This window comes from Ylistrum balloti, unplaced genomic scaffold, assembly GCF_031769215.1.
Source record: "Ylistrum balloti isolate Yb309-2 unplaced genomic scaffold, AGI_CSIRO_Ybal_v1 Utg369672, whole genome shotgun sequence".
Classification (NCBI taxonomy): Eukaryota; Metazoa; Mollusca; class Bivalvia; order Pectinida; family Pectinidae; genus Ylistrum; species Ylistrum balloti.
Genome location: NW_026781917.1, coordinates 1,445,746 through 1,469,233, shown reverse-complemented (window position 1 = coordinate 1,469,233; position 23,488 = coordinate 1,445,746). Strand labels below are relative to the sequence as shown.

Here is a 23,488-nt window from a genome sequence, read left to right as displayed (position 1 = left end):
TACTGAAAACTACCTTAACATATTCTTGAAGTGGACTGCATGGTGTGGATCAACGTAAAAGTACTTCTTTGGAATTCATGAACAAATTAAAAGTCAGCAGTGGTTTTTGTCATGGTAATGTGACACAGTTTCACCTGTCAACAATTGTTGTCGTGGATACAAGTGATATTGTACAGGTACGTCTGTAGAGATGGTATAAATTAGGACAGATTTTCAGGGATAAAACAAACCAATTAAAGCAATTACAGTTGTCAGTTTGTCAGAAAAAAACATGGGTCGTCTGGAGATAAAGTCGGAAAAACATTTATTTGTGGCGGACATTGGCAAGGAGAAACATTTATCCATGTCAATTTGAACTTGCTCGGCTGAGCCAAATAAACACGCTTATCTCCAGTGTGTGATAACATACGACATATGGTAAAAAGGGTAATTGTATGTGAAGTGGAATGCACACGAGAGACGGTTTTCCAGTCGGTGCAGTCATGTGACAATACACCAGAGAAGCGGTGTTGCAGTTTGATAAGAGGACGTTTGCTTCTTTGGTATCAGTCAGTCTCCCTCATTTGGCTCAGTTCCAAATTGTCCCGTGTAGGTTAATATATATATATAACAATTACCAGATCATCTGGTGAAGGAGTTTATTTTTTGCTAAGTGGAAGGTCTTGAACTATGAAATAAATTTTCTTTTTATTTGGATGCAGATGTACTCTTATCTTTCTGAATGACTTGAAGTGTTCTACCTATTTTGTGATTGACTGTATGTCCTGCTGTCACTGAAAGGTCTACCTCAGGGTATACTTACTATATACACTTGTATATGTGACAGGGTTTTTGTTACTTTTAGACAAACTGGGTGATTTTGAAAAGTCCTGTGGATACAGATGTTGTCAAGGTCTTATTCTTCTCATTAAATCTCAGGTTTTGAAATGAAACTTAGAACAGCTACTAGTAGTTTAAGTACTAGAAGTGTTTTTCTCAATTTTACATTGATGCAAATAGGTTACATAAATATTGGAGATGCTTGATAGAAGAGGTTCTGCATTATATTGTGTCTCAGTAACTTAATTACTGTCTTTCTCCTATTGTCTATTCACCATCCCTTCTAAATCATGGAACAGCTCCCACCTTCTGTAAAATTGCCTAATGGGTAGAGAGGAAGGTTGTGGAGAATGATTCATTATCAAATCCTGGAGAGGAGAGGAAGGGGCTGAGAAACTGGAGTGATTTGTGGGAATTATCAAAAACATGTGAACCTGACAACACATGCCCCACCCACTCTCTTCCTGTCCCCTAACTTCCCAATACTGGTACCTCTGTTATAAAAATAATAACTGAGACTATCATACAGATCAAAGACGATTTCACTCCTTAGTCACAGTTTTCACCTGAAAATAGTTACACTAATAAATCTGTTATTAATTTAGGTCACATTTGCAGTGTTGGGACCACACACCTGTCATTTTATTACCCAAATTAAATCTGCTTTTGATAACAATCACACTGTCTTAATTGCCAACACACACTTCCCTCATTATGTTTTCTTAATTAATCTGATTCAGATTTAGACCTTTTCACTAATTATGTCTCAATGGTCAAATAAAAAAACATATTTTTCTCGTTAGCTCGAAGTAAGGATAATCAAGAGAGGTGTTTAAGAATTAATATGTATAGAATCATGACCTTGACACTTTGGAAATGACTACTAATCAAAGGGAGAATTTCCTTTTGAATTGAACAACTAATAACAAAAACAGGCTCAATAAAAGTATTACTTATGTAATTTATGACAAGATCTTTGCAATATTTTAATAGTTTTCACACATTGTGTGATCCATATATCTCAAGGTCATTCTGAACTTTCTTTGATTTTTGTTTTGTTTTTTGTGATATGTAAAAAGATCTATGAAAATTTGTCAATATTATTTTGTAAGATTTATGATCTTGACACCTAAACCAAGTCTTTATTTTTGTACAAGGTTGTTTTTTTTCTATAAAAGTGGCATACATGTATGTGTGTGGTACCCTTAAGGTACCCAAGGGTATTGTTCCTGGTGACTTTGATCCACCTGTGTAGACAAACACCTTTTGTCCTTAACCTTGGAGGGCCTGTTCTGGTTAAACACCATGGTCAAATGGACACAACAGGTAAAATAATAGTTACAAACTATCAAATTAATTGGTTGTGATTGGGGCTCGGATGATCTTATTCATAAGCCTTTATCTTATGTGTCCAGCACACCCTTGTAATGACTAGACGGACAAGATGGAAAGTGTAGGCCAATCGCTCTAGGTTATTCATTCAATCGGTCAAAAAACAGGAAAATGACCAATGCCCTAACAAGCTGTTAAACTCCAATACTTTTGACCAGCTATTGTCAATGACCCTAGGAGGCCCCATGATTGACTGAAAGGATCTGACAAGTGTGCAGGAGAGTAGAAAACATACCATGCTAATTACGAAAGATCTGGATACAAACTGGCTTGTCTCTGTGAATTCCCCTTGAATCAGGTTCTGTAATTAAGGTATTGAAAGAAAAGACGCACCCAAGCAAACATAGGTCTGTCAAAGGATGGCTAGCATTCCTGACAACGCTGGTCATTATAGCAAGTAGTCATCTCATTTTAAAAACATTTAAATCTCCTTCAGACTTGATATGATACCTTAAGGTGCTTCTTCCAACTCCTTGATACAATGTTGACCGCTCAAGTATACCCACCTGCATTGGTCAGACTCTTCTAAACTATACTGACCTTAGTGGTCAATAGATCTGACCACAGGCAGTTCCTAATCATTAAATGAAGATCAAACCTTAAAGTGTCTCTTTCATGTGTTGAGTAACCAAATGGGAAGGATATTTTTCAGGTAGTGAAAAGTCTTTACAATATTGGTACTTGAAAACATCAAACATATTTCTGAGAAAAATAGATTACAAAGACATTTTTGATGTATGCTGTGTTCTTGACCATCCATTTCTTTAACTGAAATAACTGCATCAAAAAGGGATTTAAATTGTATCAGTAACAACGAATATTCATTATACATCCCTGATTGTATGTACACTCTATCTCTACTGCATCTGAAAAATTTGTAAGCTTACAGTTGTCATATTTCATAATGTGGTATATAATTCATCTTTACTTTGAAATTCAAACGTCTTAATATTTTACCTTGTATATATTAATTTCAATAGACCCCCACAACTACATCTTTTATATTTCAAATGTATCTACCCTGTATACATATATAGGCATATGATAGGGATCTAAAAACTACCAAAACCTATTATTTGACAGTCTTTTAGCCCAACATATGTGTGGAAAGGTGTGAACTTAACTGATAAAATTTTTTTAAAACCCACCTATCAACAGTGACATATAATGTCAGCAAGAAATATGAATTTGTGATTTCAATATAACCATATCAGATTTCAAACATTCTTAAATTTTAAATAATTTTCTTTTTAATCTGAATTATATATAGCATAGGTGGATAAAACCACTAGTATTTGAAATTACTTATAGTTTTACTTAGTGTCATTCAGCTGAGAAACAACCAAGTTGAACTGTCATAGATTAGAAAAGTTTTGTTATCCCCAAATACAGACATTTATAATTCTCCAAGCTAAATCATTACAATGTCGACCCCTGCTTGCTGAAGTGGAATGTGTATCCGCGAACATGATTCAGTGGGTATTTACTGGTCAACACGAGGATTAGGGACAGCTCCAGTAGTCCTTGTAGTGGTCATCTTGGAACCATTGGGCCTATGGGGGGTGGGGGGGTCGGGCCAAACAAACCATTAATTCGTTTACATCACAACCCCACTGTTTACAAAAATACCCAACACAATTCACTTTTCATCTACTCAGACTTTGTACAAACTACAGTATCACACGATCATTTGTCACCTTATTTAACATCACTTTCTGATGTCGCCCTGTGTTTTAATACCTGGCTACGTTTGGGCTATCGAAATGACAGACAACTTAGGTTTACGGCTTTTAGATAATTTCACACATTTCGTCAGGAATCTATAATATTATACTCATTTTAAAGTATGTGGTTTGGCCATTTTAGCTCTTTTTAAGATTTTATTCTAAAGTGGTTTGTGATATACATGTACAACTATTTCAGATAAGGAAAAGACCTTATTATGTATTGGTAATTCAAATCCATTTCTTCTTGGTTGGTGATAGTTATTTTTTTTTTTAAAACAATCTGTGTAATTTTAAAATCATGAAAGATGTTTCCTTAGTTTTGATGTATAAATTTTTTAATATACTTTGAAATTCAAATGCTGTCAAATTTAACTTCTGTAATGCTGATATGTGAAACTGATATGTGTAATTATGGTATTGAGATATTTAAGTGGTTCAAGGCATATTACACTTTCATTGTTACACTAGTCTAAATTTCCAGATTTTAAAGACGGTCAATAAATATTTTCAATCTTGATGGATATACATAGTATTAATACAATGTTTTTTATGAATACACAATATAATATTGAAATGAAATATTCATCGATGCAGGTATATACATGTATTTCAATAAATATTGAACATATTCTGCACAGGTGTATGCATACACATCATATCTGTGATATTGATATCTCTTTGCCTGGTTGACCAATCTGCTTCAACTTGTACAGGCAATAATTCTACAAATGGAACATGGCATTGTTTGGTGTAGGGGAGTCTTTCTAGAGTAGCCTGTTTCTAAGACAGTAATAAAGATATATATATCTAGGGAGATTTTGAGTATATATACATAGTATCACCTACATAAAGCACCATTAACCCTGAAATCTTATCCCAAACATCAACTTAGACAACTCAGAAGTCCTTGTAATCAGCAGAAACTGGTTGTCGGGGAGCGCTGCTGAGTAAATTTGAAAATGATCCTTTATTAAGTTTAGATATGATAAGGGAGTGATTGGCGTTTGAAGTAAATGAGATCGGATCAGACTGGTATTATCTTGAGACAGTGTGAGGGACAGTTATCCAGAAAGGTTAATTTAGCCAGGTACCATAATATCATCAAGAACAGAGCATATAGCTCTGGTGAGACAGAGGATAATGTGCTTGTCAGGTATACACAGTTGGAACGGTAAACATTGAGATTTGTTCATTTATCTGGGTGTCATCGCCCGCAGGAGCAGGTAATTCAGGTACGTGTAAAACATACTGATAATTACTCGAATTGCTAATTTGTTGATGCAGTTATATCTCTTGGAGTTAATTAAGGGTCCTAGCTGTATCGTTATTGTTCGAGTGAGCTTTGGAGTTTATGAATCCAAAACCATCAGTTCGGGCAGATGTTTTATTGTAAAAAAAACCAGATAGTAAGGTCAAAGTAGAACAAGTGATAGCCATGGGTTTATGGGTATTGGGTTAGAAAAATAATCATCTTCTACATGCAGATTTTAATTATCATTCATACAATAAAAAATGTAAAAAAAAAAACGGATAGGATTTTAGCTGATGAGTTAATTAGGGCATGATCTGTTTAAACTTTAACCTTTGACCTTCAACGAAGGTGCTATATTTGCTACATATTGTGTGTCAAAATGTACAGCTGTAGATTTTAGGCAGGTAGATCAAGATTTATTGGTAAAGGTAATTATGATATACCTTCAATTAACATTTGGAATTTAAAAGTAGGACAATAGAAGAAATATGATTAAAATGAAATTCATAATCAGATTGAGGGATATTTCAGTCAGCACTTTATATCTCATTAAAGGTGATCATCATTACAAAAAAAAGATATAAAATTTATTTTGATTAAAGTTCATCGATCTAAAATTAATTGTAATTAAAGCTTACCTATCTAAAATTAGTTTTGATTAAAAGTCAACATTTACAAAAAAAAATTTGAGAAAAAGTTGTATTGGAAGACTTATTTTTGTAAATAGAAAGCAAAATCAAATGAATCTTGAACTAAATATTGTTTTTGATGGAAGAAATCTTATCAACAGGTATATAGATTGTATGGAGTATAAATCCTACATTGGTCTTTATGAAGGTAGATGTGGTGGTGCAGTAGTGAGGGTCGTGTCTATAGGGCTAACTGCTTGTATCTGTTAATTCTAGGTGTGGGTTTGATCAGGTAACCATATGTTAAGACACCAGTGTGTCATTGTCTCCCGTATATTAACCAAAATCACTTACCTACACTCAGCACCTAGAACAAAGGTGACATTGTTGAGTGAAACTGGTAGGGTTGATGCAGTATAAGGTATATTGGCACAGTGGTAATGAACATACCTTTCACCTAACCAGAAGGGGGTTTGACTCCCCAAACAAACTTGCTAAGAAAGGGGTTCAACTGTGCAACCATGTGGATCTTTCCCATGCAGTTACCTCCCACAGCAAGACCCCTCATGCACTTATGTCAGAGTGATTAGTATAAGTTTAAATTATGTGTTTCGCAAGTTTATATATAACACATATGAGTTAAATTCAAGGTTTAACGACATACATTCTTTTCTCAAATTTTTTTTCAGAAATGAAATCAGACCTATAGCAATAATTGCAGAAAGGTCACTTGCTTGAAGGGTGCTTTTTAAATTTGTATTGAACATCAAAATTTAATTTTCAGGTACTTATAGAAGCCTATAATGATGTGGAATAGAACAGTAGCAAAAGTAGATCACTGTGACCATAATTCATGGAGGATTTTTATACTCAGGCTTTGCCTTGTGACTCTGTTTGACTATAAAATTGTATTTAATCTTAATTCCTTTTTTAAGTAAATCTATGTACCTAATTTTTTTTTCATTTTTTTTTTTTGTTTTTGTTTTTTTTGTTCATAAATTTCATTGTTTAAAGCATCTCTAATCTGAAACCTTTAAGATTAACAAATGCTATATATATTTAGATCAAATATCAAAACTTTGGCCCAATTCTATTCAGTCATTAGTTATCAGAACAAAATGAAATATTTTTAGGGCCACAAAATATCTTTTGGACAAAACAAGTTTTATTGAGTGACCTACTTTGATACTTTTTAGAAAAATAGTGTTGACTTGGCATGCAAGGTGTCAAGACGGAACTGACTCAAATAATGGTGACAATTGTTTTGTATTTATAGATAATGTATTATGTCATATCCCTGTTCATTGTTTATGTGAAATGTACAAAATTCTGTTGTGTTTTTCTTTATCAATATTTATGACAAGAAATTGTAAACTTAAAGGGTTTGGTTATAATATATCTAAATCACACAAAAGTGTTCACATTTTTTGCTATACTTCAGCTTTCATACATATGTTTGATTTTACTGCGATATCATGTTAAAAGAGATTTTCCTTTCCTTATTTCAATATTTGTTAAAACAAAAACAAATGTTCAAGTTTCAACTTCAAATAAAATTTATCAAATATCAACCAAAGTATTGAAACTGTAGATTTTGAAAGAGTTTCAAGTTGACAATTCACAGTCAATAAAACTTAAATTTTAGTGTGAATTTTGAGTGGAGTATTTATGAACTTTTGTCATGAAATTGTTTTTAGTAGACTGATAAAAATGTGTAATTAATAGGTGGTTTTCCCGACCACAAGAAATGACAAATAGATTGAAGCTATTATGAACTTGATACTGTTAAACAATACTTATAACAGGGTAGTAATTAAACAAGTGTTGACTCATTAACCACACGCGGAAAAACATCTAAGTACGGGGTCAGTAAAAACCTTTAAATACTTTTTTCACAGAAGAACAACGCTACCGTTATTCTGACTCTGTCTAGTGTTTTTGGCATTGAACACAGTGTTATATCTCACCTCGCCAAACGCTTGATCGACCTGATCAGATTTGGAGACCATTTCAATAGAATTAGGTTTACATTGCACTTAACAGAGTATCGAGTCGATTTGTGCTCAAACGATCGTGGAGTTGTAAAAATCGGGGTCACAATTTTTTGACCCGTGTGACTAAGGCATCTAAAACAAATTACAATACGATTCCTGTCCATATCCAACCCTTCCAACAGAGACTAACTGACAATTTGTAGGCTTAAAAAACTGTGACGATAGCTAATTTATAAATCTCTTGGTCAGGAAAATTTGTTGTCTATTTTCTGTCGGTGATCGGAATAGAAATTGGGAAATTGACTGTAATAAATGGCTAAATAATTTCTTTAATTCTCCTTTGTTAGTTGGACCCAGAACATTAACTGTCATCCAAAACCTTTAAATTGAAAATACAGACTTAATACCCGCTTCAGAAAGAAATTATATGAAAGTCACAGCTTTGCTTGTATGTATAAGCCAGTATGAGACGTGATTACTTTACCTAACACTTTCAATAAGGAAGAACTATTCTGTAAAAATGTTGATTTTGGACTTGAATTCAAACTTTGGGGTCACACTGTCGGTGTTTGTTGTGTAAATAAACGAGACATAAATGGTTTATTTACACCTGTACCTGAGTAAAGTTTGGATTTCTCCTCCATCCAATTACCGCTACTGTGAGGTCATTAAGTAGTAATACAAACACTCCCAGTAGCCAGTGTCCAGTTTCCCACATCAAAACACCTTCAGCTTGACCAACCCAAACAGGAAATTTACGTCTGTGATATTTCCTACAATAATGAAACTGACAACGAAATAAGCATATGCTGGAACTACAAGTGACCACTATAGAAGAGACAAAATATTATTTTCTTAAATACCTATGTGGTTAAAGTAAGGATTTTTTTTTTATCTTAAAAGCAAAGTGTATCAGACTTTTACTTAAAATTTGATGTTTTTCTTTGGTTGAAATCACAGCTATGCTAAGGTTTGGATTCCATTTCACCATAGACTTGCCACTCTGGTTAAATATTAGTTTTAAAATTTAAAAAATGAAAGGTGTCAGGCCCTTAATAAAAAGATTAGGTATTCAAACTAGATCTTTCTAATAAGAAAAGGTGTTTCTTATTAATAATTATGCTTGAATAATAACTGAAACTGTTTTTTTTTTAAGTACAATCATCATACTACAAGTGAAAAATGTTTACTACTGTACTTTGTAATAATGATTAATAAAAGTATATTTGTTGTAGTAATTAATGGATTAAGTTTATTTCTTTATTTCTTCTAATAATCTTTTATTTATACATGAAAACTTGACAATCTTTGTGTAGAAAGATATCTCTCTTTATTTTGTTTTTCAGTCTTGAAACTTCATATATGCACACATTACTCAGAGAAAAAACCTTGCTGAAACTTTTTTTCTTGATTAATTTCTCATAATTTGGTAAAGTGTGTTTGTGGTTTCTATTGATTTGTAAGAAAGGCTTTGTGGGTGTGAGGAAAGGTGATACAAACATCAGCAGTAAAACCTAGTATAATGAAAGCTATTTCACGGCTTGCTCCCTGTGCACATAAAACCAAAATTATATCAAAGCCTGGCCAATACAGGTAGCACATGTTGGTGTAATAGTCAAGTTCTAACTTCACACCTGTAAATAGGTGTGTTTAGGTGTAACATTCCCCACCCATCTGTGGACTGGCACCCCCGGGGAGTGTAGGTACCACAACCTGTTAGTCTGGGCTAGTTATTTCACAGCTCACCCTAGTGTAGGAGCCATAAGGTTACACATGAGTGCCCTACCACTTTATGACAGTGTAGCTTTGATTGACTGGTCTATCTCACTTAATCATGATAACTGCCTGTGATTGGCTATGTGGTTTGTGGGTGGAGCCTCTCATTGATTTGTGCCTCACACATAGTAAAAGCTGTAGGTCTGTAGTTTACAGTGGAACGGAGAGCATGTGTACACTTTAAGTAGAAAACACATATATAATTAATTTCCCACTTTTTTTTGGAACTTGGGATTTATCAATTCATTCAAAAAGGTAACATGTTTTTCTCATCTCATTATTTATTTCACATCATATTTTAAGATTATTTATTGTCTGGTGTGTATTCTTTAGAAACTAATATGATATGTATACATATATATGTATCTATTTATGTTTTTGCTGTGGATTTAAACATCAGCCTTGTTTCTGTTGTAGGTTGGGGAGGCTGAGCGTGGGAATGTGAGAAGAAGAGACACTCAGGAACATGACATAAAATCAGAATATACGCCTTTGTAGATAGATTTCATATACACTGGATTTAATTTTCAAAATGGCAAAAGTTTTGTGTTCATTTCTCATAACTGTTTTATTTTCTGTGAGCTATACGGAGACATTGTCTCATACTTATACTGTAACTGAGGATTTAGTTAACCCACTTATACTTGGAATCATTGCTCAGGATGTGGATTTAAGTAGTCAACTTTCGGACTCGGATGATTATGCTAACCTCCGTTACAGTTTTCTCTCTCAGGATCATCCCCACACATTTCGGTTTTCTATAGATGAAATCACAAGTGCTATCTCGACTAATGACAGACTAGACAGAGATGTGATTTGTGAATTTACCCCGGAATCTTGTGAGTTGTCGTTGGAAGTAGCTGCCCAATCTACCATTGGCGTATTCTTCAAAAAGATACAAGTTACTGTGGTGATTAAGGATCAGAATGACCATGCTCCAAGTTTCGACCACGCCGGTATGTTTTACCTGTCTATATCTGAATCGTCTCAGATTGGTCGCGAGTTTACTTTAGATAGTGCCAAGGACAAGGACAGTAAGCGTTACTCTGTGACAAATTACAGTGTTGTACCCTCAACTTCCCCGTTCACCACTAAATTTACAATTGACCTCGTTGGCAGCACCGATGTGAAGCTCAAGGTCACACGAGAATTAGACCGTGAAACAAATGACCACTACCAACTTCAAGTCATAGCAGAAGATGGAGGCTCGCCACCAAAAACTGGAGTTCTCAATATTAATGTTACCATTGAGGATGAAAACGATAACCCTCCGACCTTTACCTTACAGTCGTATAATGTCAGTGTGAAAGAAGATATTGCAATAGGAACCGTCATCTTAGAGATGAAGGCTGTAGATCCAGACGTGGGAAAAAATGGTGAAGTTATCTACAAGATCAGCACCAATCAACGACCGGAAATCCAGGCTCTTTTCACCATGGACCTGACAAGTGGGAAACTTGCAGTTGCTCAAACTCTCATGCCTGCGGAGACATACAAATTAATCGTGGAGGCTTACGATAAGGGAGACCAGCCTTCAAAGGCACAAGTGTATGTGTTTATACATGTGGAAGACTCCGGCAATAACCCACCAGAAATTAAGATTAATTTGCTATATGGTGGGGATCAAAATGTCGCCAAAATTTCTGAGTACGCCAACATGGGGTCACCCGTTGCTCATGTTGCTGTGACTGATCCAGACACAGGCAGGAATGGGATTGTCACATGCTCAATCTCAAATTCCGAGGATTACTTTCAGCTTCAAAGGTTAGAGGTCAATGAATATAAGGTCATTGTCCACAAGCCTCTAGATCGGGAAAATAAAGCGCAACATGATATCTCGGTGTTTTGTGAAGATGTAGGTACTCCACCCTTAAACAACACAAAAACATTCTCTGCCGTTGTATTAGATGAAAACGACAAGTACCCACAATTCTCGAAACCTGTGTATACTGTAACCTTTCCAGAGAACCGCAACAATGGAGAGGTCATCATACAGGTCACAGCTAATGACCTTGATGAAGGTGACAATGCAAGATTGTCATATACTTTAGATGGTGATTCCAAAGGATATTTTAGTATTGACAATACTGGACGGATATTCTCAAACATAGCTTTCGACAGGGAAACAACCCCTTTGTTCAAGTTTCAAGTCATCGCTTCAGATCATGGCGATCCACCATTGTCATCAACGGCAACAATTGAGTTGAACATCAGTGATGAAAATGATAACTCACCAGAATTTACAGAAACTACATATACTACCCTCATCCAGGAGAATATGCAAATCGACACTTACGTGATGCAAGTGTATGCATCTGACCGCGATGCTGACTCAAATGGCTATGTGACATTCAGTCTGGCTCAAAACTCCAATGTGCCTTTTCTTGTGTTGCCTGATGGTTCAATCCACACCACACAATCCCTTGACCGTGAGGTGGTCAACAAATACGTTTTCAATGTCCTGGCAACTGATCATGGTATACCGGCCAGGGAAAGTTCGGTCCAGGTAACTGTGACTGTTGGTGACCGTAACGATAACACACCAGTCATCATTTACCCCAACATTTCTAACGACACGGTTCATATTCCTTACACATCACGTGAAAATACCATTATTGCTGTCATACAGGCTCATGACCTTGACCTTGGCCTGAACCAGAAATTACTGTTTTTGGTGAAGGAGAGAAATGATTCGGATCTCTTCAATGTGCTGAGTATCACTGGAGAAGTGATTGTAGCCAGACAAATGCAAGAGTCACACCGAGGCAGATACTTTCTTCAAATCGTTGTGATGGACCAAGGTACCCCATATTTGTCATCTGTTACCAAACTGACCATTGTGGTAACAGACAAAAATGTTACGGCAACCACAATGCCACCTTCAGATGGAGTCAACAAGTACAATGTGGCCATCGTGGTTACCGTTGTTGTGGTAACGCTTGTACTATCTGCTACTATTCTTGTGACCATTTTCATCATTCGACGCTTGGATCGAAAGAAATTTTCCGAAGGCTTAGTATTAGATGGAACTAAACCACAGGCAGAAAAAAATTTGGTAAAATCATCCAACCTTACTGGAAAAGCAACCCCAAATCTGTACAGTCCTCAAGGAGAACGAGTTGGAGTAGGGATGTATAGCTATGCGACAGAGCCTGCCCTTGACAGAATGAGTCTTTCCAGCAATAACACATTACAGGTATATTTCTTAGAAACAAAGATAATTCTTGTGGGTGCATCATTAAACAGTCTCAGAAGTTACCATATGTTTAAAAGAGAATGGAAATGAGAAAAATTACTAAATGTTGTTCTAATTATAAAACTAACTATAGCAGTTTATTACTTGAACGCTTACTCTAATTTCAACAAAAGAAGGAATACTAAGGTTTTTTTCATATTTTTGTATGCAAAATGCTTCATGCTGATATTAAATGGTAAACCTTATGAATGCTTCTGAGATTTGGGTAGCTAATGATTTTCACAGTGGAATACCTGATCAAGACCAAAACATTTCTTGAAAAATTTTATTAAATGGTAATATGTCAAATAAAGATATTCTGTGAAAAGAAAAATAATCCCATTCTATACTTTAGAGAGTATATGAATATATTACAGTCCCTGTCTTCTAGAAGTTCAAACTCTGAATTTTATCAGAAATAAATTCTCCCAGCGGGGATTACAAACAAGAAATATACATCTCGGATCACATTTCTGTAATGAAGCAATGCTGTGCAGTGTTACAATTATTCTATTCTCAGTTCCTAAGTCATGGCATGATAGGTATTCATTAGCTCCAAAACATTTTGTTATAGGTTACATGTAAATAATAGAGAACTGCGAGACATTCCATTTTATTGAAACATACACCAAGCTTATAGTGATTCACAATTCTGGCAAATTTATAACTTAAGCAGTTTTTTTTCTTCTTAAAAAATAAAATAAAAGAAAATATATTATTTCCATGCCAATGATGTTCTTAAACTTTTCAATACTTCCACATTTACAAGAATTTCTTCTGTTCAGCTGAATCGTATATTATGGCGTTTAAAAGACATCTAATATTTTTGAATGGACAAAATTAACTTAAAAAACAGTATATTATTGTAAAAATGGTTTATGAAATAAAACACGTGAAAGACTTCAACACCAAATGGGGTATTTCCAAGCATGCAGATTTTCCATATGCCAGTATACTATACTAGCATGTTTGATTTCTCCAATTACCTAACACTATACGAAATTGTAAACAAATACTAGCTACATCACCACAAAACTATTTCATTTAAAGTGTTCATTCGTTATAGCAAAAGGTTAAGAAAAAGTATAAAAGAATATTTGGTCGCTGACTGATATCATTAGCTGATGGATGGGGAAGAATTGTCTTTTCTACCTACCTATTAACTAACTCTGTCAACCTGTCGTGGGACAAGGAAATCGCTGGAGTGTGTAGACAGCACGCACAATAAACCTCCCAGGCCACATAGTTACAGACTATCCAAGGGAGCAAATTTATTTTCCTAAAACTTTATTTTTCGGTACAGTCATGACTTTTATCATATCTGACACAGGAAAAATATTTGGTTAAATCTAAATAGATTTTAAGTTAGATAAACAGCTCATATGAAAATTCTGTCTGAATGTTATTGAATCAGTTCTAAATTTGTTTTTGGGAGGGATAGGGTGGGGGGATGGAGAAAAAATTCTCACACTCCAGAGAAATGTTTGAATATGGAAACTCTGAGGGAGGTCTCTGCTTGGTGTGTAAACTCACAAACATGTGGAGGGGAGTGTTCTTTGAAGGGGCTCAGCTTTCTACTAAAGTGTCAAGTACCTGCTTTACAAATGCTACAAGACAAATGTCATCTGGGACATGCTTTATGAAATTTATGGAAATGTTTGATTTAGATATAAATCTGTGAAGTGTTTGTCCTTTTCAGGAAATTTTTCATTAGTTTTAAGCCAGGGGATTTAACAATATGGCCCTTCTGCGGGTTTTTGTCATTTCTCTTGACAGGGCAGTGAAACTGTAGAGTGATACAAATCTTTCCATTTTGTACAGATATTAGGAACAAAATTCTGGGAAAACACATAATATTGATAACAATATCTAAATGTAATATGTGTCCCTTCACCAGGACAAAAATAGGAAACAAAGGAGTATCTGGTAAATACCAAATTAAAATTTTAAACAAAAAGATCATATTTAGGGGTCATAATTAAAGTAAATAATTTTTATTTTTTAAACATGTAATATGGTTGGTTCAATTTGTATATATGAATCAATATTTGAAAAATTCAAAACAAAAATTTAAGTCTTGGTTAAAAAGAATTTATATTCATCAATGAATTTGGTTTTAAAAAAAACAGAAATCATAAACAAAATTTTGGAGTAGAAGATTTGTCTAGTAAATGATAAGAATGATATCTACATCAGTGGTTTGTTGAAGGCATGTTCAGGTGGTTAAGTTTTATGTCCACAGAACTAGCCAAAACGATAATGGATCAAAGGTTATACAGGGTTGTAATTTACTAATAAAGTGCTTTCTGGGATTTTGCTGCACAGATAGTCTGGTGCTGATAATATCTTGTGCTAAGTATTGTGCTATATAGATAGGTGCTACCCTGTATTGTGATAAACAGATACCTCTCCTTTCAATATTGCACCTCGATCATTCAAAGAATTTTTAGTAGAACTGTAAGAACACAAAACTTCTTTATCTTGTACAAATCAGCATTAGTGTATATACCTAAGGCTGATTCTGTACTATTGACTGATGTGCTACCAAAAGAACTGAAAAAGGACTAGCTATAAATCTGGCCCCTTAGGGCCGAGTCACACCCTTTGATGGGCGGCCATCACCCTTACCAAGCTGCAGGGGATGGGACAACACGCTTGCCACCTCAAGTGTGTTTTATGATGTCTGTAGACATATAATGGACAAACACATATCAGATTTATTCATACAGATTATCTTACCAAACTGGTAGTAAAACTTACTTAAATATGGGGCCCTTTTCATGGATTGCGTGACTTGAATATAACTGCATTGTCAAAAAGATCATATTGAAATTCATCTCTGAAAAATTTAATCCGCCCCTTGTAAAAGTGTAAGATTTAGTTTATTTTAATGGTCTTTTTTTAATATAAGAGAAGTCTTTATTTTGGGGTGGAGAGTGCAGGTTGCTGTATGATATGGCAGTATTTGATAAGACTTGCATGATGTTTTTTGTGTTTAAATCTAAGGTCCAGACAGGGTAGGATAACTACACTTGTGACACTGTTACCTCCTCAAGCTAAATTATTCAATAAGCACACACTTGGATTATAACCCCAGACTCTCAAATTTCAAATCAACTCATATCTCTCAAAACTGTTGAACAGATGTGGTCTTATCTTGACAACAATGTATAAAGCAACATATTAAATCTGATATATGCTAATGTATAGATTGGGATTAATATGTTGTTTCATATTTCATTATGGAGCTGACATCACTCCATTTTGTGAAATTTGAATCAATTTCTATTGCAAAAACATCAAATTTTTGTTGAGAGTTTAATTTATTGAAACTTCCTGTCAAATCTTATCAATATCTTTTTTGTATTTTGAATAATGATAGCAATATCTTTCCATCTATGTTAGATTTGCAAGAAAAATTATTCAGCTGTAAAAGTTGTTCATGCTTTGATAATTTGAAGACTTTAGGAAATTAAAGAATACACTATATTAACCATTATTGAGAAATCATGAATTAAGAGTCATGCATCAAATCGCTTTTAAACAGATTTTTTTTTTTTTTAAATAAATGTACATCAGATCTTGTTTATTGCATAGAGAGAAAATTACAACTTCTCTTTGATGGACAGACCTTAATCTGTTTTAAGTATGATAAATGGTTTGTCATTGTGACAGTGTAAAATAGTTGATGTTTTTCTCCATCAAAATAAGCTTCAGAAGTTCAGACTAAATATATCTTATCAAGTTAGTACGTTACAATGTGTACTCTATATGGAATATGTCTCAGAAAGCTACATCGGTATGTGGTCCCCAGAATGTCTCAAGTCCAATGTGGAATTTATCCTTAAGGGGCTTAGGACCTGGGTGTAAGATCCCAATCTTTTAACCTCCAACTGTGAAGAGTTCTATTTAAAGGGGGATTAAACCTGGGAACAATTGTGTTTGTTGAGTACAGTAGATTTAAATTGGGCTTTTTCATCAATTGGAAATTAGTGTCAGCATTTCAGTGTAAAACTCATGTGTTAAAAGAACTAGTAATACTAGTAAACACAAACCAGAATAAAGATAAAATTCTGTACAGGAAATAAAGGATATTTTTTACAACCAAACATCTCAGAATTAAGAATTAAAAGCTTAAAAAACTGTGAGCTCCAAACATAGATGGCAGGTTAAAATCGGAGTATCCACAAAAATATTGAGTACTTTTATCCATAAAATTTTGCTTTTTTGTTCATAAAATGAAAAAAAAAATAAAAAATCATCTTCAAAAATAATATATAACTTTGATATATGAAAGATATCTATTTTTTGATGTGGGAAAACTTTTCTTCCAAGAGGAGCCTGTCTCTTCCTATTTGGTGAAGATGGGCCTGTCCAAGGTAATGATAATAAAACCATCCAACCAAGGCAGCTTTATAGCATAGACATCTTGATGATGACAGAGGTCACACCTCATGTTATAACAGCTCCAAAACACATCTCTGCAGTGTTGTAGTCCTTAACCTTTTAAATATTGATATATTTATAAAATAAAAGTTGGGTTTTTTACATTGGGAATAGATACAGAATTGGAATATATGCTTAATATTGTCTAAAAATTCTGTGGTTGTATACTTCCTTATTCTAAAGTATTTCCTATAAACATCAGGTTAATGGTACTCTGTATGCTATATATATGACCAATCTAATTTAAGACATATGCTAGTGCTTTCATGTAAAATATTTTCTTATTTATAAATGTACACTACAGTTAGTGTATTCTGAATATTAACAATGCATTATGATTAAATCAAATTTCTTAAAGGGATGTAACCCTGATACAAAATCATGATAATGTTTAATGTAGCATACAACCTTAAAAATCTGTACCATTTTCACTTTTTTTTTTTTTTGAAAATAAGGAGTTTGGCAGGGGTAGATATTGTTGCTGATTTTGTGTACAGATACTGATGTACCAGGTGCTTGTGTTTGACAGGCAAACTAGGAAGTAACAATATGTGTTGTTTATAGGTACTGTTTTGTGACAGGTGTATCAGTGTCACTTACATATACTTCTACATATACTTACCTGCAGGTTTACCTGTGTGACACCTGACATATGCTTTGTAATAATTACAACAGGTGAAAAGATAGCATGTTTTGCATATAGGAAGTAAGAGATGCTGTAGGTATCTATGCATTTACCTGGCGTCTATTTCATGACGGGTTTATGTATCATTTGATGCATTACCACCAAAAAAAAACACATTATCATATCTGACTCGTTAGTTACCTGGATGTACTGGTCAAACATTTTTGTAACATCTGTCCATGGAATAACAAAATAGCATACCATTAAAATCTTTATTGATATTATTGTAAATGTATATTTAGATAATTTGTTTTGGTATTTTGTATAAAAAATTAAAACATGGCTGCATTTTATTAAGATAACCTCCACAAAGTTTGCATATTTGTAATTTTCATTTTTCTCAGATGAGTTTTCATTAGCTGTGGTGAATGAAAGTTTGAATATTCTGTTTTTAAATTAAATTTTTTTCAATGACATTTGGGAACTTTTGTGTGTTTTTGACAGGCATCACATGTTTCATACGACCACACAGACTCTGGCAGTAAGGAGGGCACACTACAGCGTTGTGAAACGCCTCAAAATGACGTCCACCAGTCCGACCTCCACCGCCTTGCTTCGATACGACTTCACCAGGCTCTTGTACAGTCACATGACAAAGCCTATGCCAATCAACATGTAGAGGTGTGTTTTGATTTTTAAATTATACAAAAAGTATCAATAACAACATAACGATGTTTACAATTTTATGTTGCGTATTTGATGGAATTTTTTGATACTGACGGGAATTTTCAAATCGATTTTATCTCTCCCTGTTCAAAACTTTTTATTTCGTGGTAACAAATGAAAGTGGAACTTGCATATTTTTTCAACAGATGATTTTGTTATCAAAATCTACTTTCCTTTCAACAACCTGTTATTGTCTTAAATAAGTTTCAGAAACATTTTTTTTCTTGTAAATTTGAAAAATCTCTGTAGATCTAACATTGTTATCTAATACAACATAGTTGATAGAAAGAATTTAAAACAGTTTTCCAAAATTTTTCCTTTTTTTTTTCTTTCACATTTTTAAGTAGGGAATGACTCATGGAGGGATTCCAAGGTTACAGGAGTCATTATATCATTAATCAGTTTTAACTGTTTATAGTCATAAGTAGGCTTAAAGATGAGGATTTTCCCAAACATGTGGGCAATGAAGTGACCAGTTTGTCCAGCTTGTGACCATGCAGTGTCCCTATTCTCTCACTAACAATGATCAGTAGGACTATCTCTTTTGTTCCATTTCACAGAATAGTGATGAAACGTTCCTCTCAGTGACACTATAGAAACACCTATTGTATAAATATCAGGCATTGGTTCTATGGGATTATGGGGTTTTCACTAATTCTGCTATAACATTTCTATGTTCGGTGTTAATCATACAACCCAAGGCTATTGTACTTCAAAATTGATTTCGAGTCTGGGTCCCAGAATGGCCCCTTTTAGCCGACATAACAGTAGATTTGGGATGCTGTGGTTGGCATTGTCTTGTTATGTCACAACAATTTTGGTGACAACCATGTTTTGGCAGGTGTTAAAATCAATCCAGTGATACTCGGCATACCTGTTAACGAGAAATGTGTAACTATATGTATCAGTGAAAAATCTCCAGGTAACAATACAAACTAAAGTGGTGGATTTACCATTCAGGGAAAACAATAGCACAGCGATAATGTCCAGGTTTATGTGTGGGACAGCAAGGGCCGAGCTCAAACAAAAAATTCTCACAAAGTTAGTGTTTACGATCCCTATCAACACTGTTAACATCGACAAAAGAAACAAACAACCAGGCAAGTTCTATGATCTGGAAAAATGAATCGCAGATTATTTGAATTATGTAGTACAGATCCTGGGATAACTTGTTGTGGTCAATGTTATCAGAAAATCAACGTTTAACATGAAACAAAGTCGTTGTTAGCTGTAGGGAGTGAGGATGTGTATATGACAGTAAACAATTCTCGTTAAGGTTTTTCTCCTGACTCGCACCTTTTTCACCTGTGACAGTGATTAATGCCATACATCCTATTCATCAGTTAGGAAATAAATTCTTCATCCATCTTAAAAATAGGTCAATCACCCAACTTCTCCGTGTCTTTGTAAAAGGGAACAATCTGACTTGATGTCCTCATATACAGTGAATTGAGATCGAAACAAAAATTAGTTTTAGTTAACGGGATCATCAAATGGTCGTTTTACCTATCAGTCAGAAAACCATGAGATCACTGGAGAAAGAATTGCTGCCATTACCTTTACTTTAATCCCAAATAGACAGGAAATGACATGACTTAGTCTAGATCATGGAATGCTCAGAATTTAAGTGAAGGGATTTTGTGGTTTGAAGGACTGTGAAATAGATTCGGACAGAAAGAACTGCGGAACACTAAAGATTTTAGGATTTGTCATAAAACACCTGATCTTCATAACATCTTCAAAATTCATACTTGGCATTTGATCACTGATAATTATGAATTAAATATCAGTATTTTGTAAAAGTTGTAATATTTGAATTATATAATTGAAAACTCTGCAGCTTCCACTTTCATGTTGAAAAAGATAGATTTCAGAATTTTTTTTATCCAGTTTTGAAACCAAATTTCTCTGTTCTTGACACAATGTACATTTAATTGTTTCTTCTGAATGAATTAAACCATTTAGGTAGAATTTTCACTTTTTCTAGATGAGCAAATTTCCATTGTTATATATTCAAACAAAGATGATATCAGAAAAAAAGATACAATATTTAATATGGTCAGGAGGTCATTATTTGGCTAAAATTACCTGGGATGGGCTTATTACAGGACTATGAAATAGCATTGCTAGTAGTTCTATTGGATAGATATGGGTGGGCTTATTAACAGGCATGGACTTATTACTGGACAGATACAGTAACAGACATGTGAACTATTGTAGAAGTTGTTTAATTCCTAAGTTTACAATGCTGACCATGTGTTTTGCTTTTGTTTCAGCTCCCTTATAACAGAGAGACAAAGAAATCTACAGACGATAACAGTGACACATCGGGGGACACCATACCCAGTGACAGTGGACGGGGTGCTAGTGACCAGGAGGAGGTACAGAGCATCACACAGTCACATACCTCAGGTGAGTTTTGTCACACACCTCTGGTAAAATGTGGAAACCTCCATTTTATCATGTTTGATTTAGTATGAAAGAAATCTTTTTTCTGTTCTTTGGTTAAAAACGGTGACCTTTAACTCCGTTGGTCATGGGGTGGGCTTATTACAGGTCATGGGAATACTATTTGCAGTGTTACTGAACAGCGATAGATATGGAAGGGCTTATGTGGGAAAATATTTGCAAGGGAAAGTGGAATGACAATACCTACAGACCGGTAGATTAAGAATGAATATCTACATCACCGAACGGAACCTGGTCTTAATGTATAATGTTACCTTTGAGATTTTGTGAATGACAAAATATGAAATCCAACAACATCATATCTTTATTCAAATGTGTGTTATGCAAGACTTTATAATTCTTACTTTCATTATTTCAGAACATTTAAGACGTCAGCCTCCACCAATTAGTCGGAATTTCAGAAACACAGAAAAATTCCAAAGAAATATTCCTCAGACAAATCATTACATGGACATGTCTGGAAGGAAAGTCAATAATGGAATTAACTCCGGAATTATTCCACAACGATTCCACGAGGAACTCAAACATCAGCTTCAGCCATGTTATTCCTTCCCTCGTCAACAAAAACTTTCCTACAGTAGTGTAGGCTCAGATGTTCCAACATACGGACACTTTCAACGAGGGTTGAGCGTGGATGAAACTGTTGACAGTATTGCGACGGGTTATGACGATGATGATACAACGACATCAGGGAGTTATACAATTGACAATGATGATTTTCCGATGGAACTCCATTTTGAAAAAGTGCATGATGTGTTTGTGTGATAATTATTTCTGTATTGCGATGATTCGAAATGTGTTCTGTTTGGAATAGGTTACTCTAGTCATGTGCCAAATTTGAAATAATTTTACTTTGTATGTGTTGATACACAATGCTGATACAGTTGTGGCCATTGTGAGTTGGAACAGTTAATTCTATAAAAAATGAACTTTAACAACTTTTCAAATTTATGCAACTCCATTGTTGATACAGGGTTTGTGAAAAGAAAATTGAACAAAACAATACTGAGATTCAAGATACTAAAAGGGATTTTCAACTACATGTTTCCTGGCTAAATATATGCTCGATTGTGATATCCATGTCTCCATGTGATACAGAAAGGCATTTTTATATTTATATATCCCAGGATTCTATTGGTTCATAAAAAATTTGAATATTCCTGAAATATTCATGAATATCCTACTAAATGTTTATCATCTTATATTCTTATCAATCTCATCGCTGAAATATTTGTTATTTATCTGTAAATTTTTATTCACAGTCAGCAATTGAATATGAATTTTGCAATTGATCCAATCACAATTCTGGTTTAGCATATAAACAAATATATTTTCTATAGTCATGAAATTATTATTGTAAGGTATGAGTTGAAATAATCAGCTCGAGGTGGCCTAAATCTCATTTCTCTGCAAGTTCGGCATGTTGTCGTATCATATATAATTGTCATTAAAAGCCAGACAATGTTTCATTTTGATACATTTGAAATAGTCGCTTTCATGAAAAGGAAAAAAATGGGGTTACTTAAAATGTATCAATTGATAAGCCATGTATAATCATTGAGAATTAAAATATCGGAACTTGAGTGTCTTAATTAAAATGTGTAGAAAATTGGAATAATTACTGAGGGAAAGGTTTGGTAAAGTAATGTAATTGACATTAAATACAGAAAGTGGTAAAGTTTAGGGATTTTTTGTCTGTTTTTGTAAAAATAATTGACAAAGATTTCCTCTCTTTTTTTCAGTATTTTTTCTTGATTTATTTGAGAATATCTTGCACCAAAGATAGATAAAGTAGCAAATCATTTGTTTCAATAGCCGAGTGCAGCATATCAAAGTTTTCAGTATCTTATAATTTCCTTTAGTAAATTTTGAGAAGGTATGCATGTATCAGTGCAAATCATTCAGTATATTTGTGATTAATCAAAACATTAAATATTTTAAGTTTATATTTATACAGGAAATTTCACTTTTAAATGGAAAGTCAGTTATTCAGTAAATTCAATATCTATAACTCATATTGAAACAGGAATTGATTTAATACATATTGTCCTATTTCTGAAGTAGAGAGAATTAATAAAATATTGTTCTGCAATTATCTATTATTAAACATTATCCATTAATATTTCTCTGCTGGAAAAGTTCATTGAAATATAGGCATGTTTCATACTAGAAAAATATATATATAATGCAGAGTTCTTTTTGGGAAAATTTTAAGGAAATGAAAATTTAAGTATTATATTTTTCCAGTCTAATTTCTTTTTAATAATTCTGTCCTATTTAGCTAGTTGGTTGGTAAGTGTTATGTGTGTGGTGTAATAAGGTAAATATACACATCTACCTGACCATAGATTAAAAAGTCTGGAATTGTTCCAGCTGCAGAATACGAGATATCAAACAC

At 34.0% G+C, this 23,488-nt stretch overlaps 1 protein-coding gene across 1 annotated transcript in view; it reads left to right on the top strand.

The window, feature by feature from the left end:
* Window positions 1-22,135, top strand: part of LOC132562484 (protocadherin gamma-A4-like) — a 52,666-nt gene extending 30,531 nt beyond the window's left edge. Inside the window, exons 2-6 of the mRNA XM_060227232.1 lie at window positions 10,007-10,083; window positions 10,172-12,785; window positions 18,400-18,576; window positions 20,898-21,033; window positions 21,449-22,135. Of these exons, the coding sequence (XP_060083215.1) occupies window positions 10,007-10,083; window positions 10,172-12,785; window positions 18,400-18,576; window positions 20,898-21,033; window positions 21,449-21,855 (3,411 nt within the window). The 3' untranslated portion in view covers window positions 21,856-22,135. The remainder of the gene's footprint in view (window positions 1-10,006; window positions 10,084-10,171; window positions 12,786-18,399; window positions 18,577-20,897; window positions 21,034-21,448) is intronic.
* The last annotated feature ends 1,353 nt before the right edge of the window (window positions 22,136-23,488 follow it).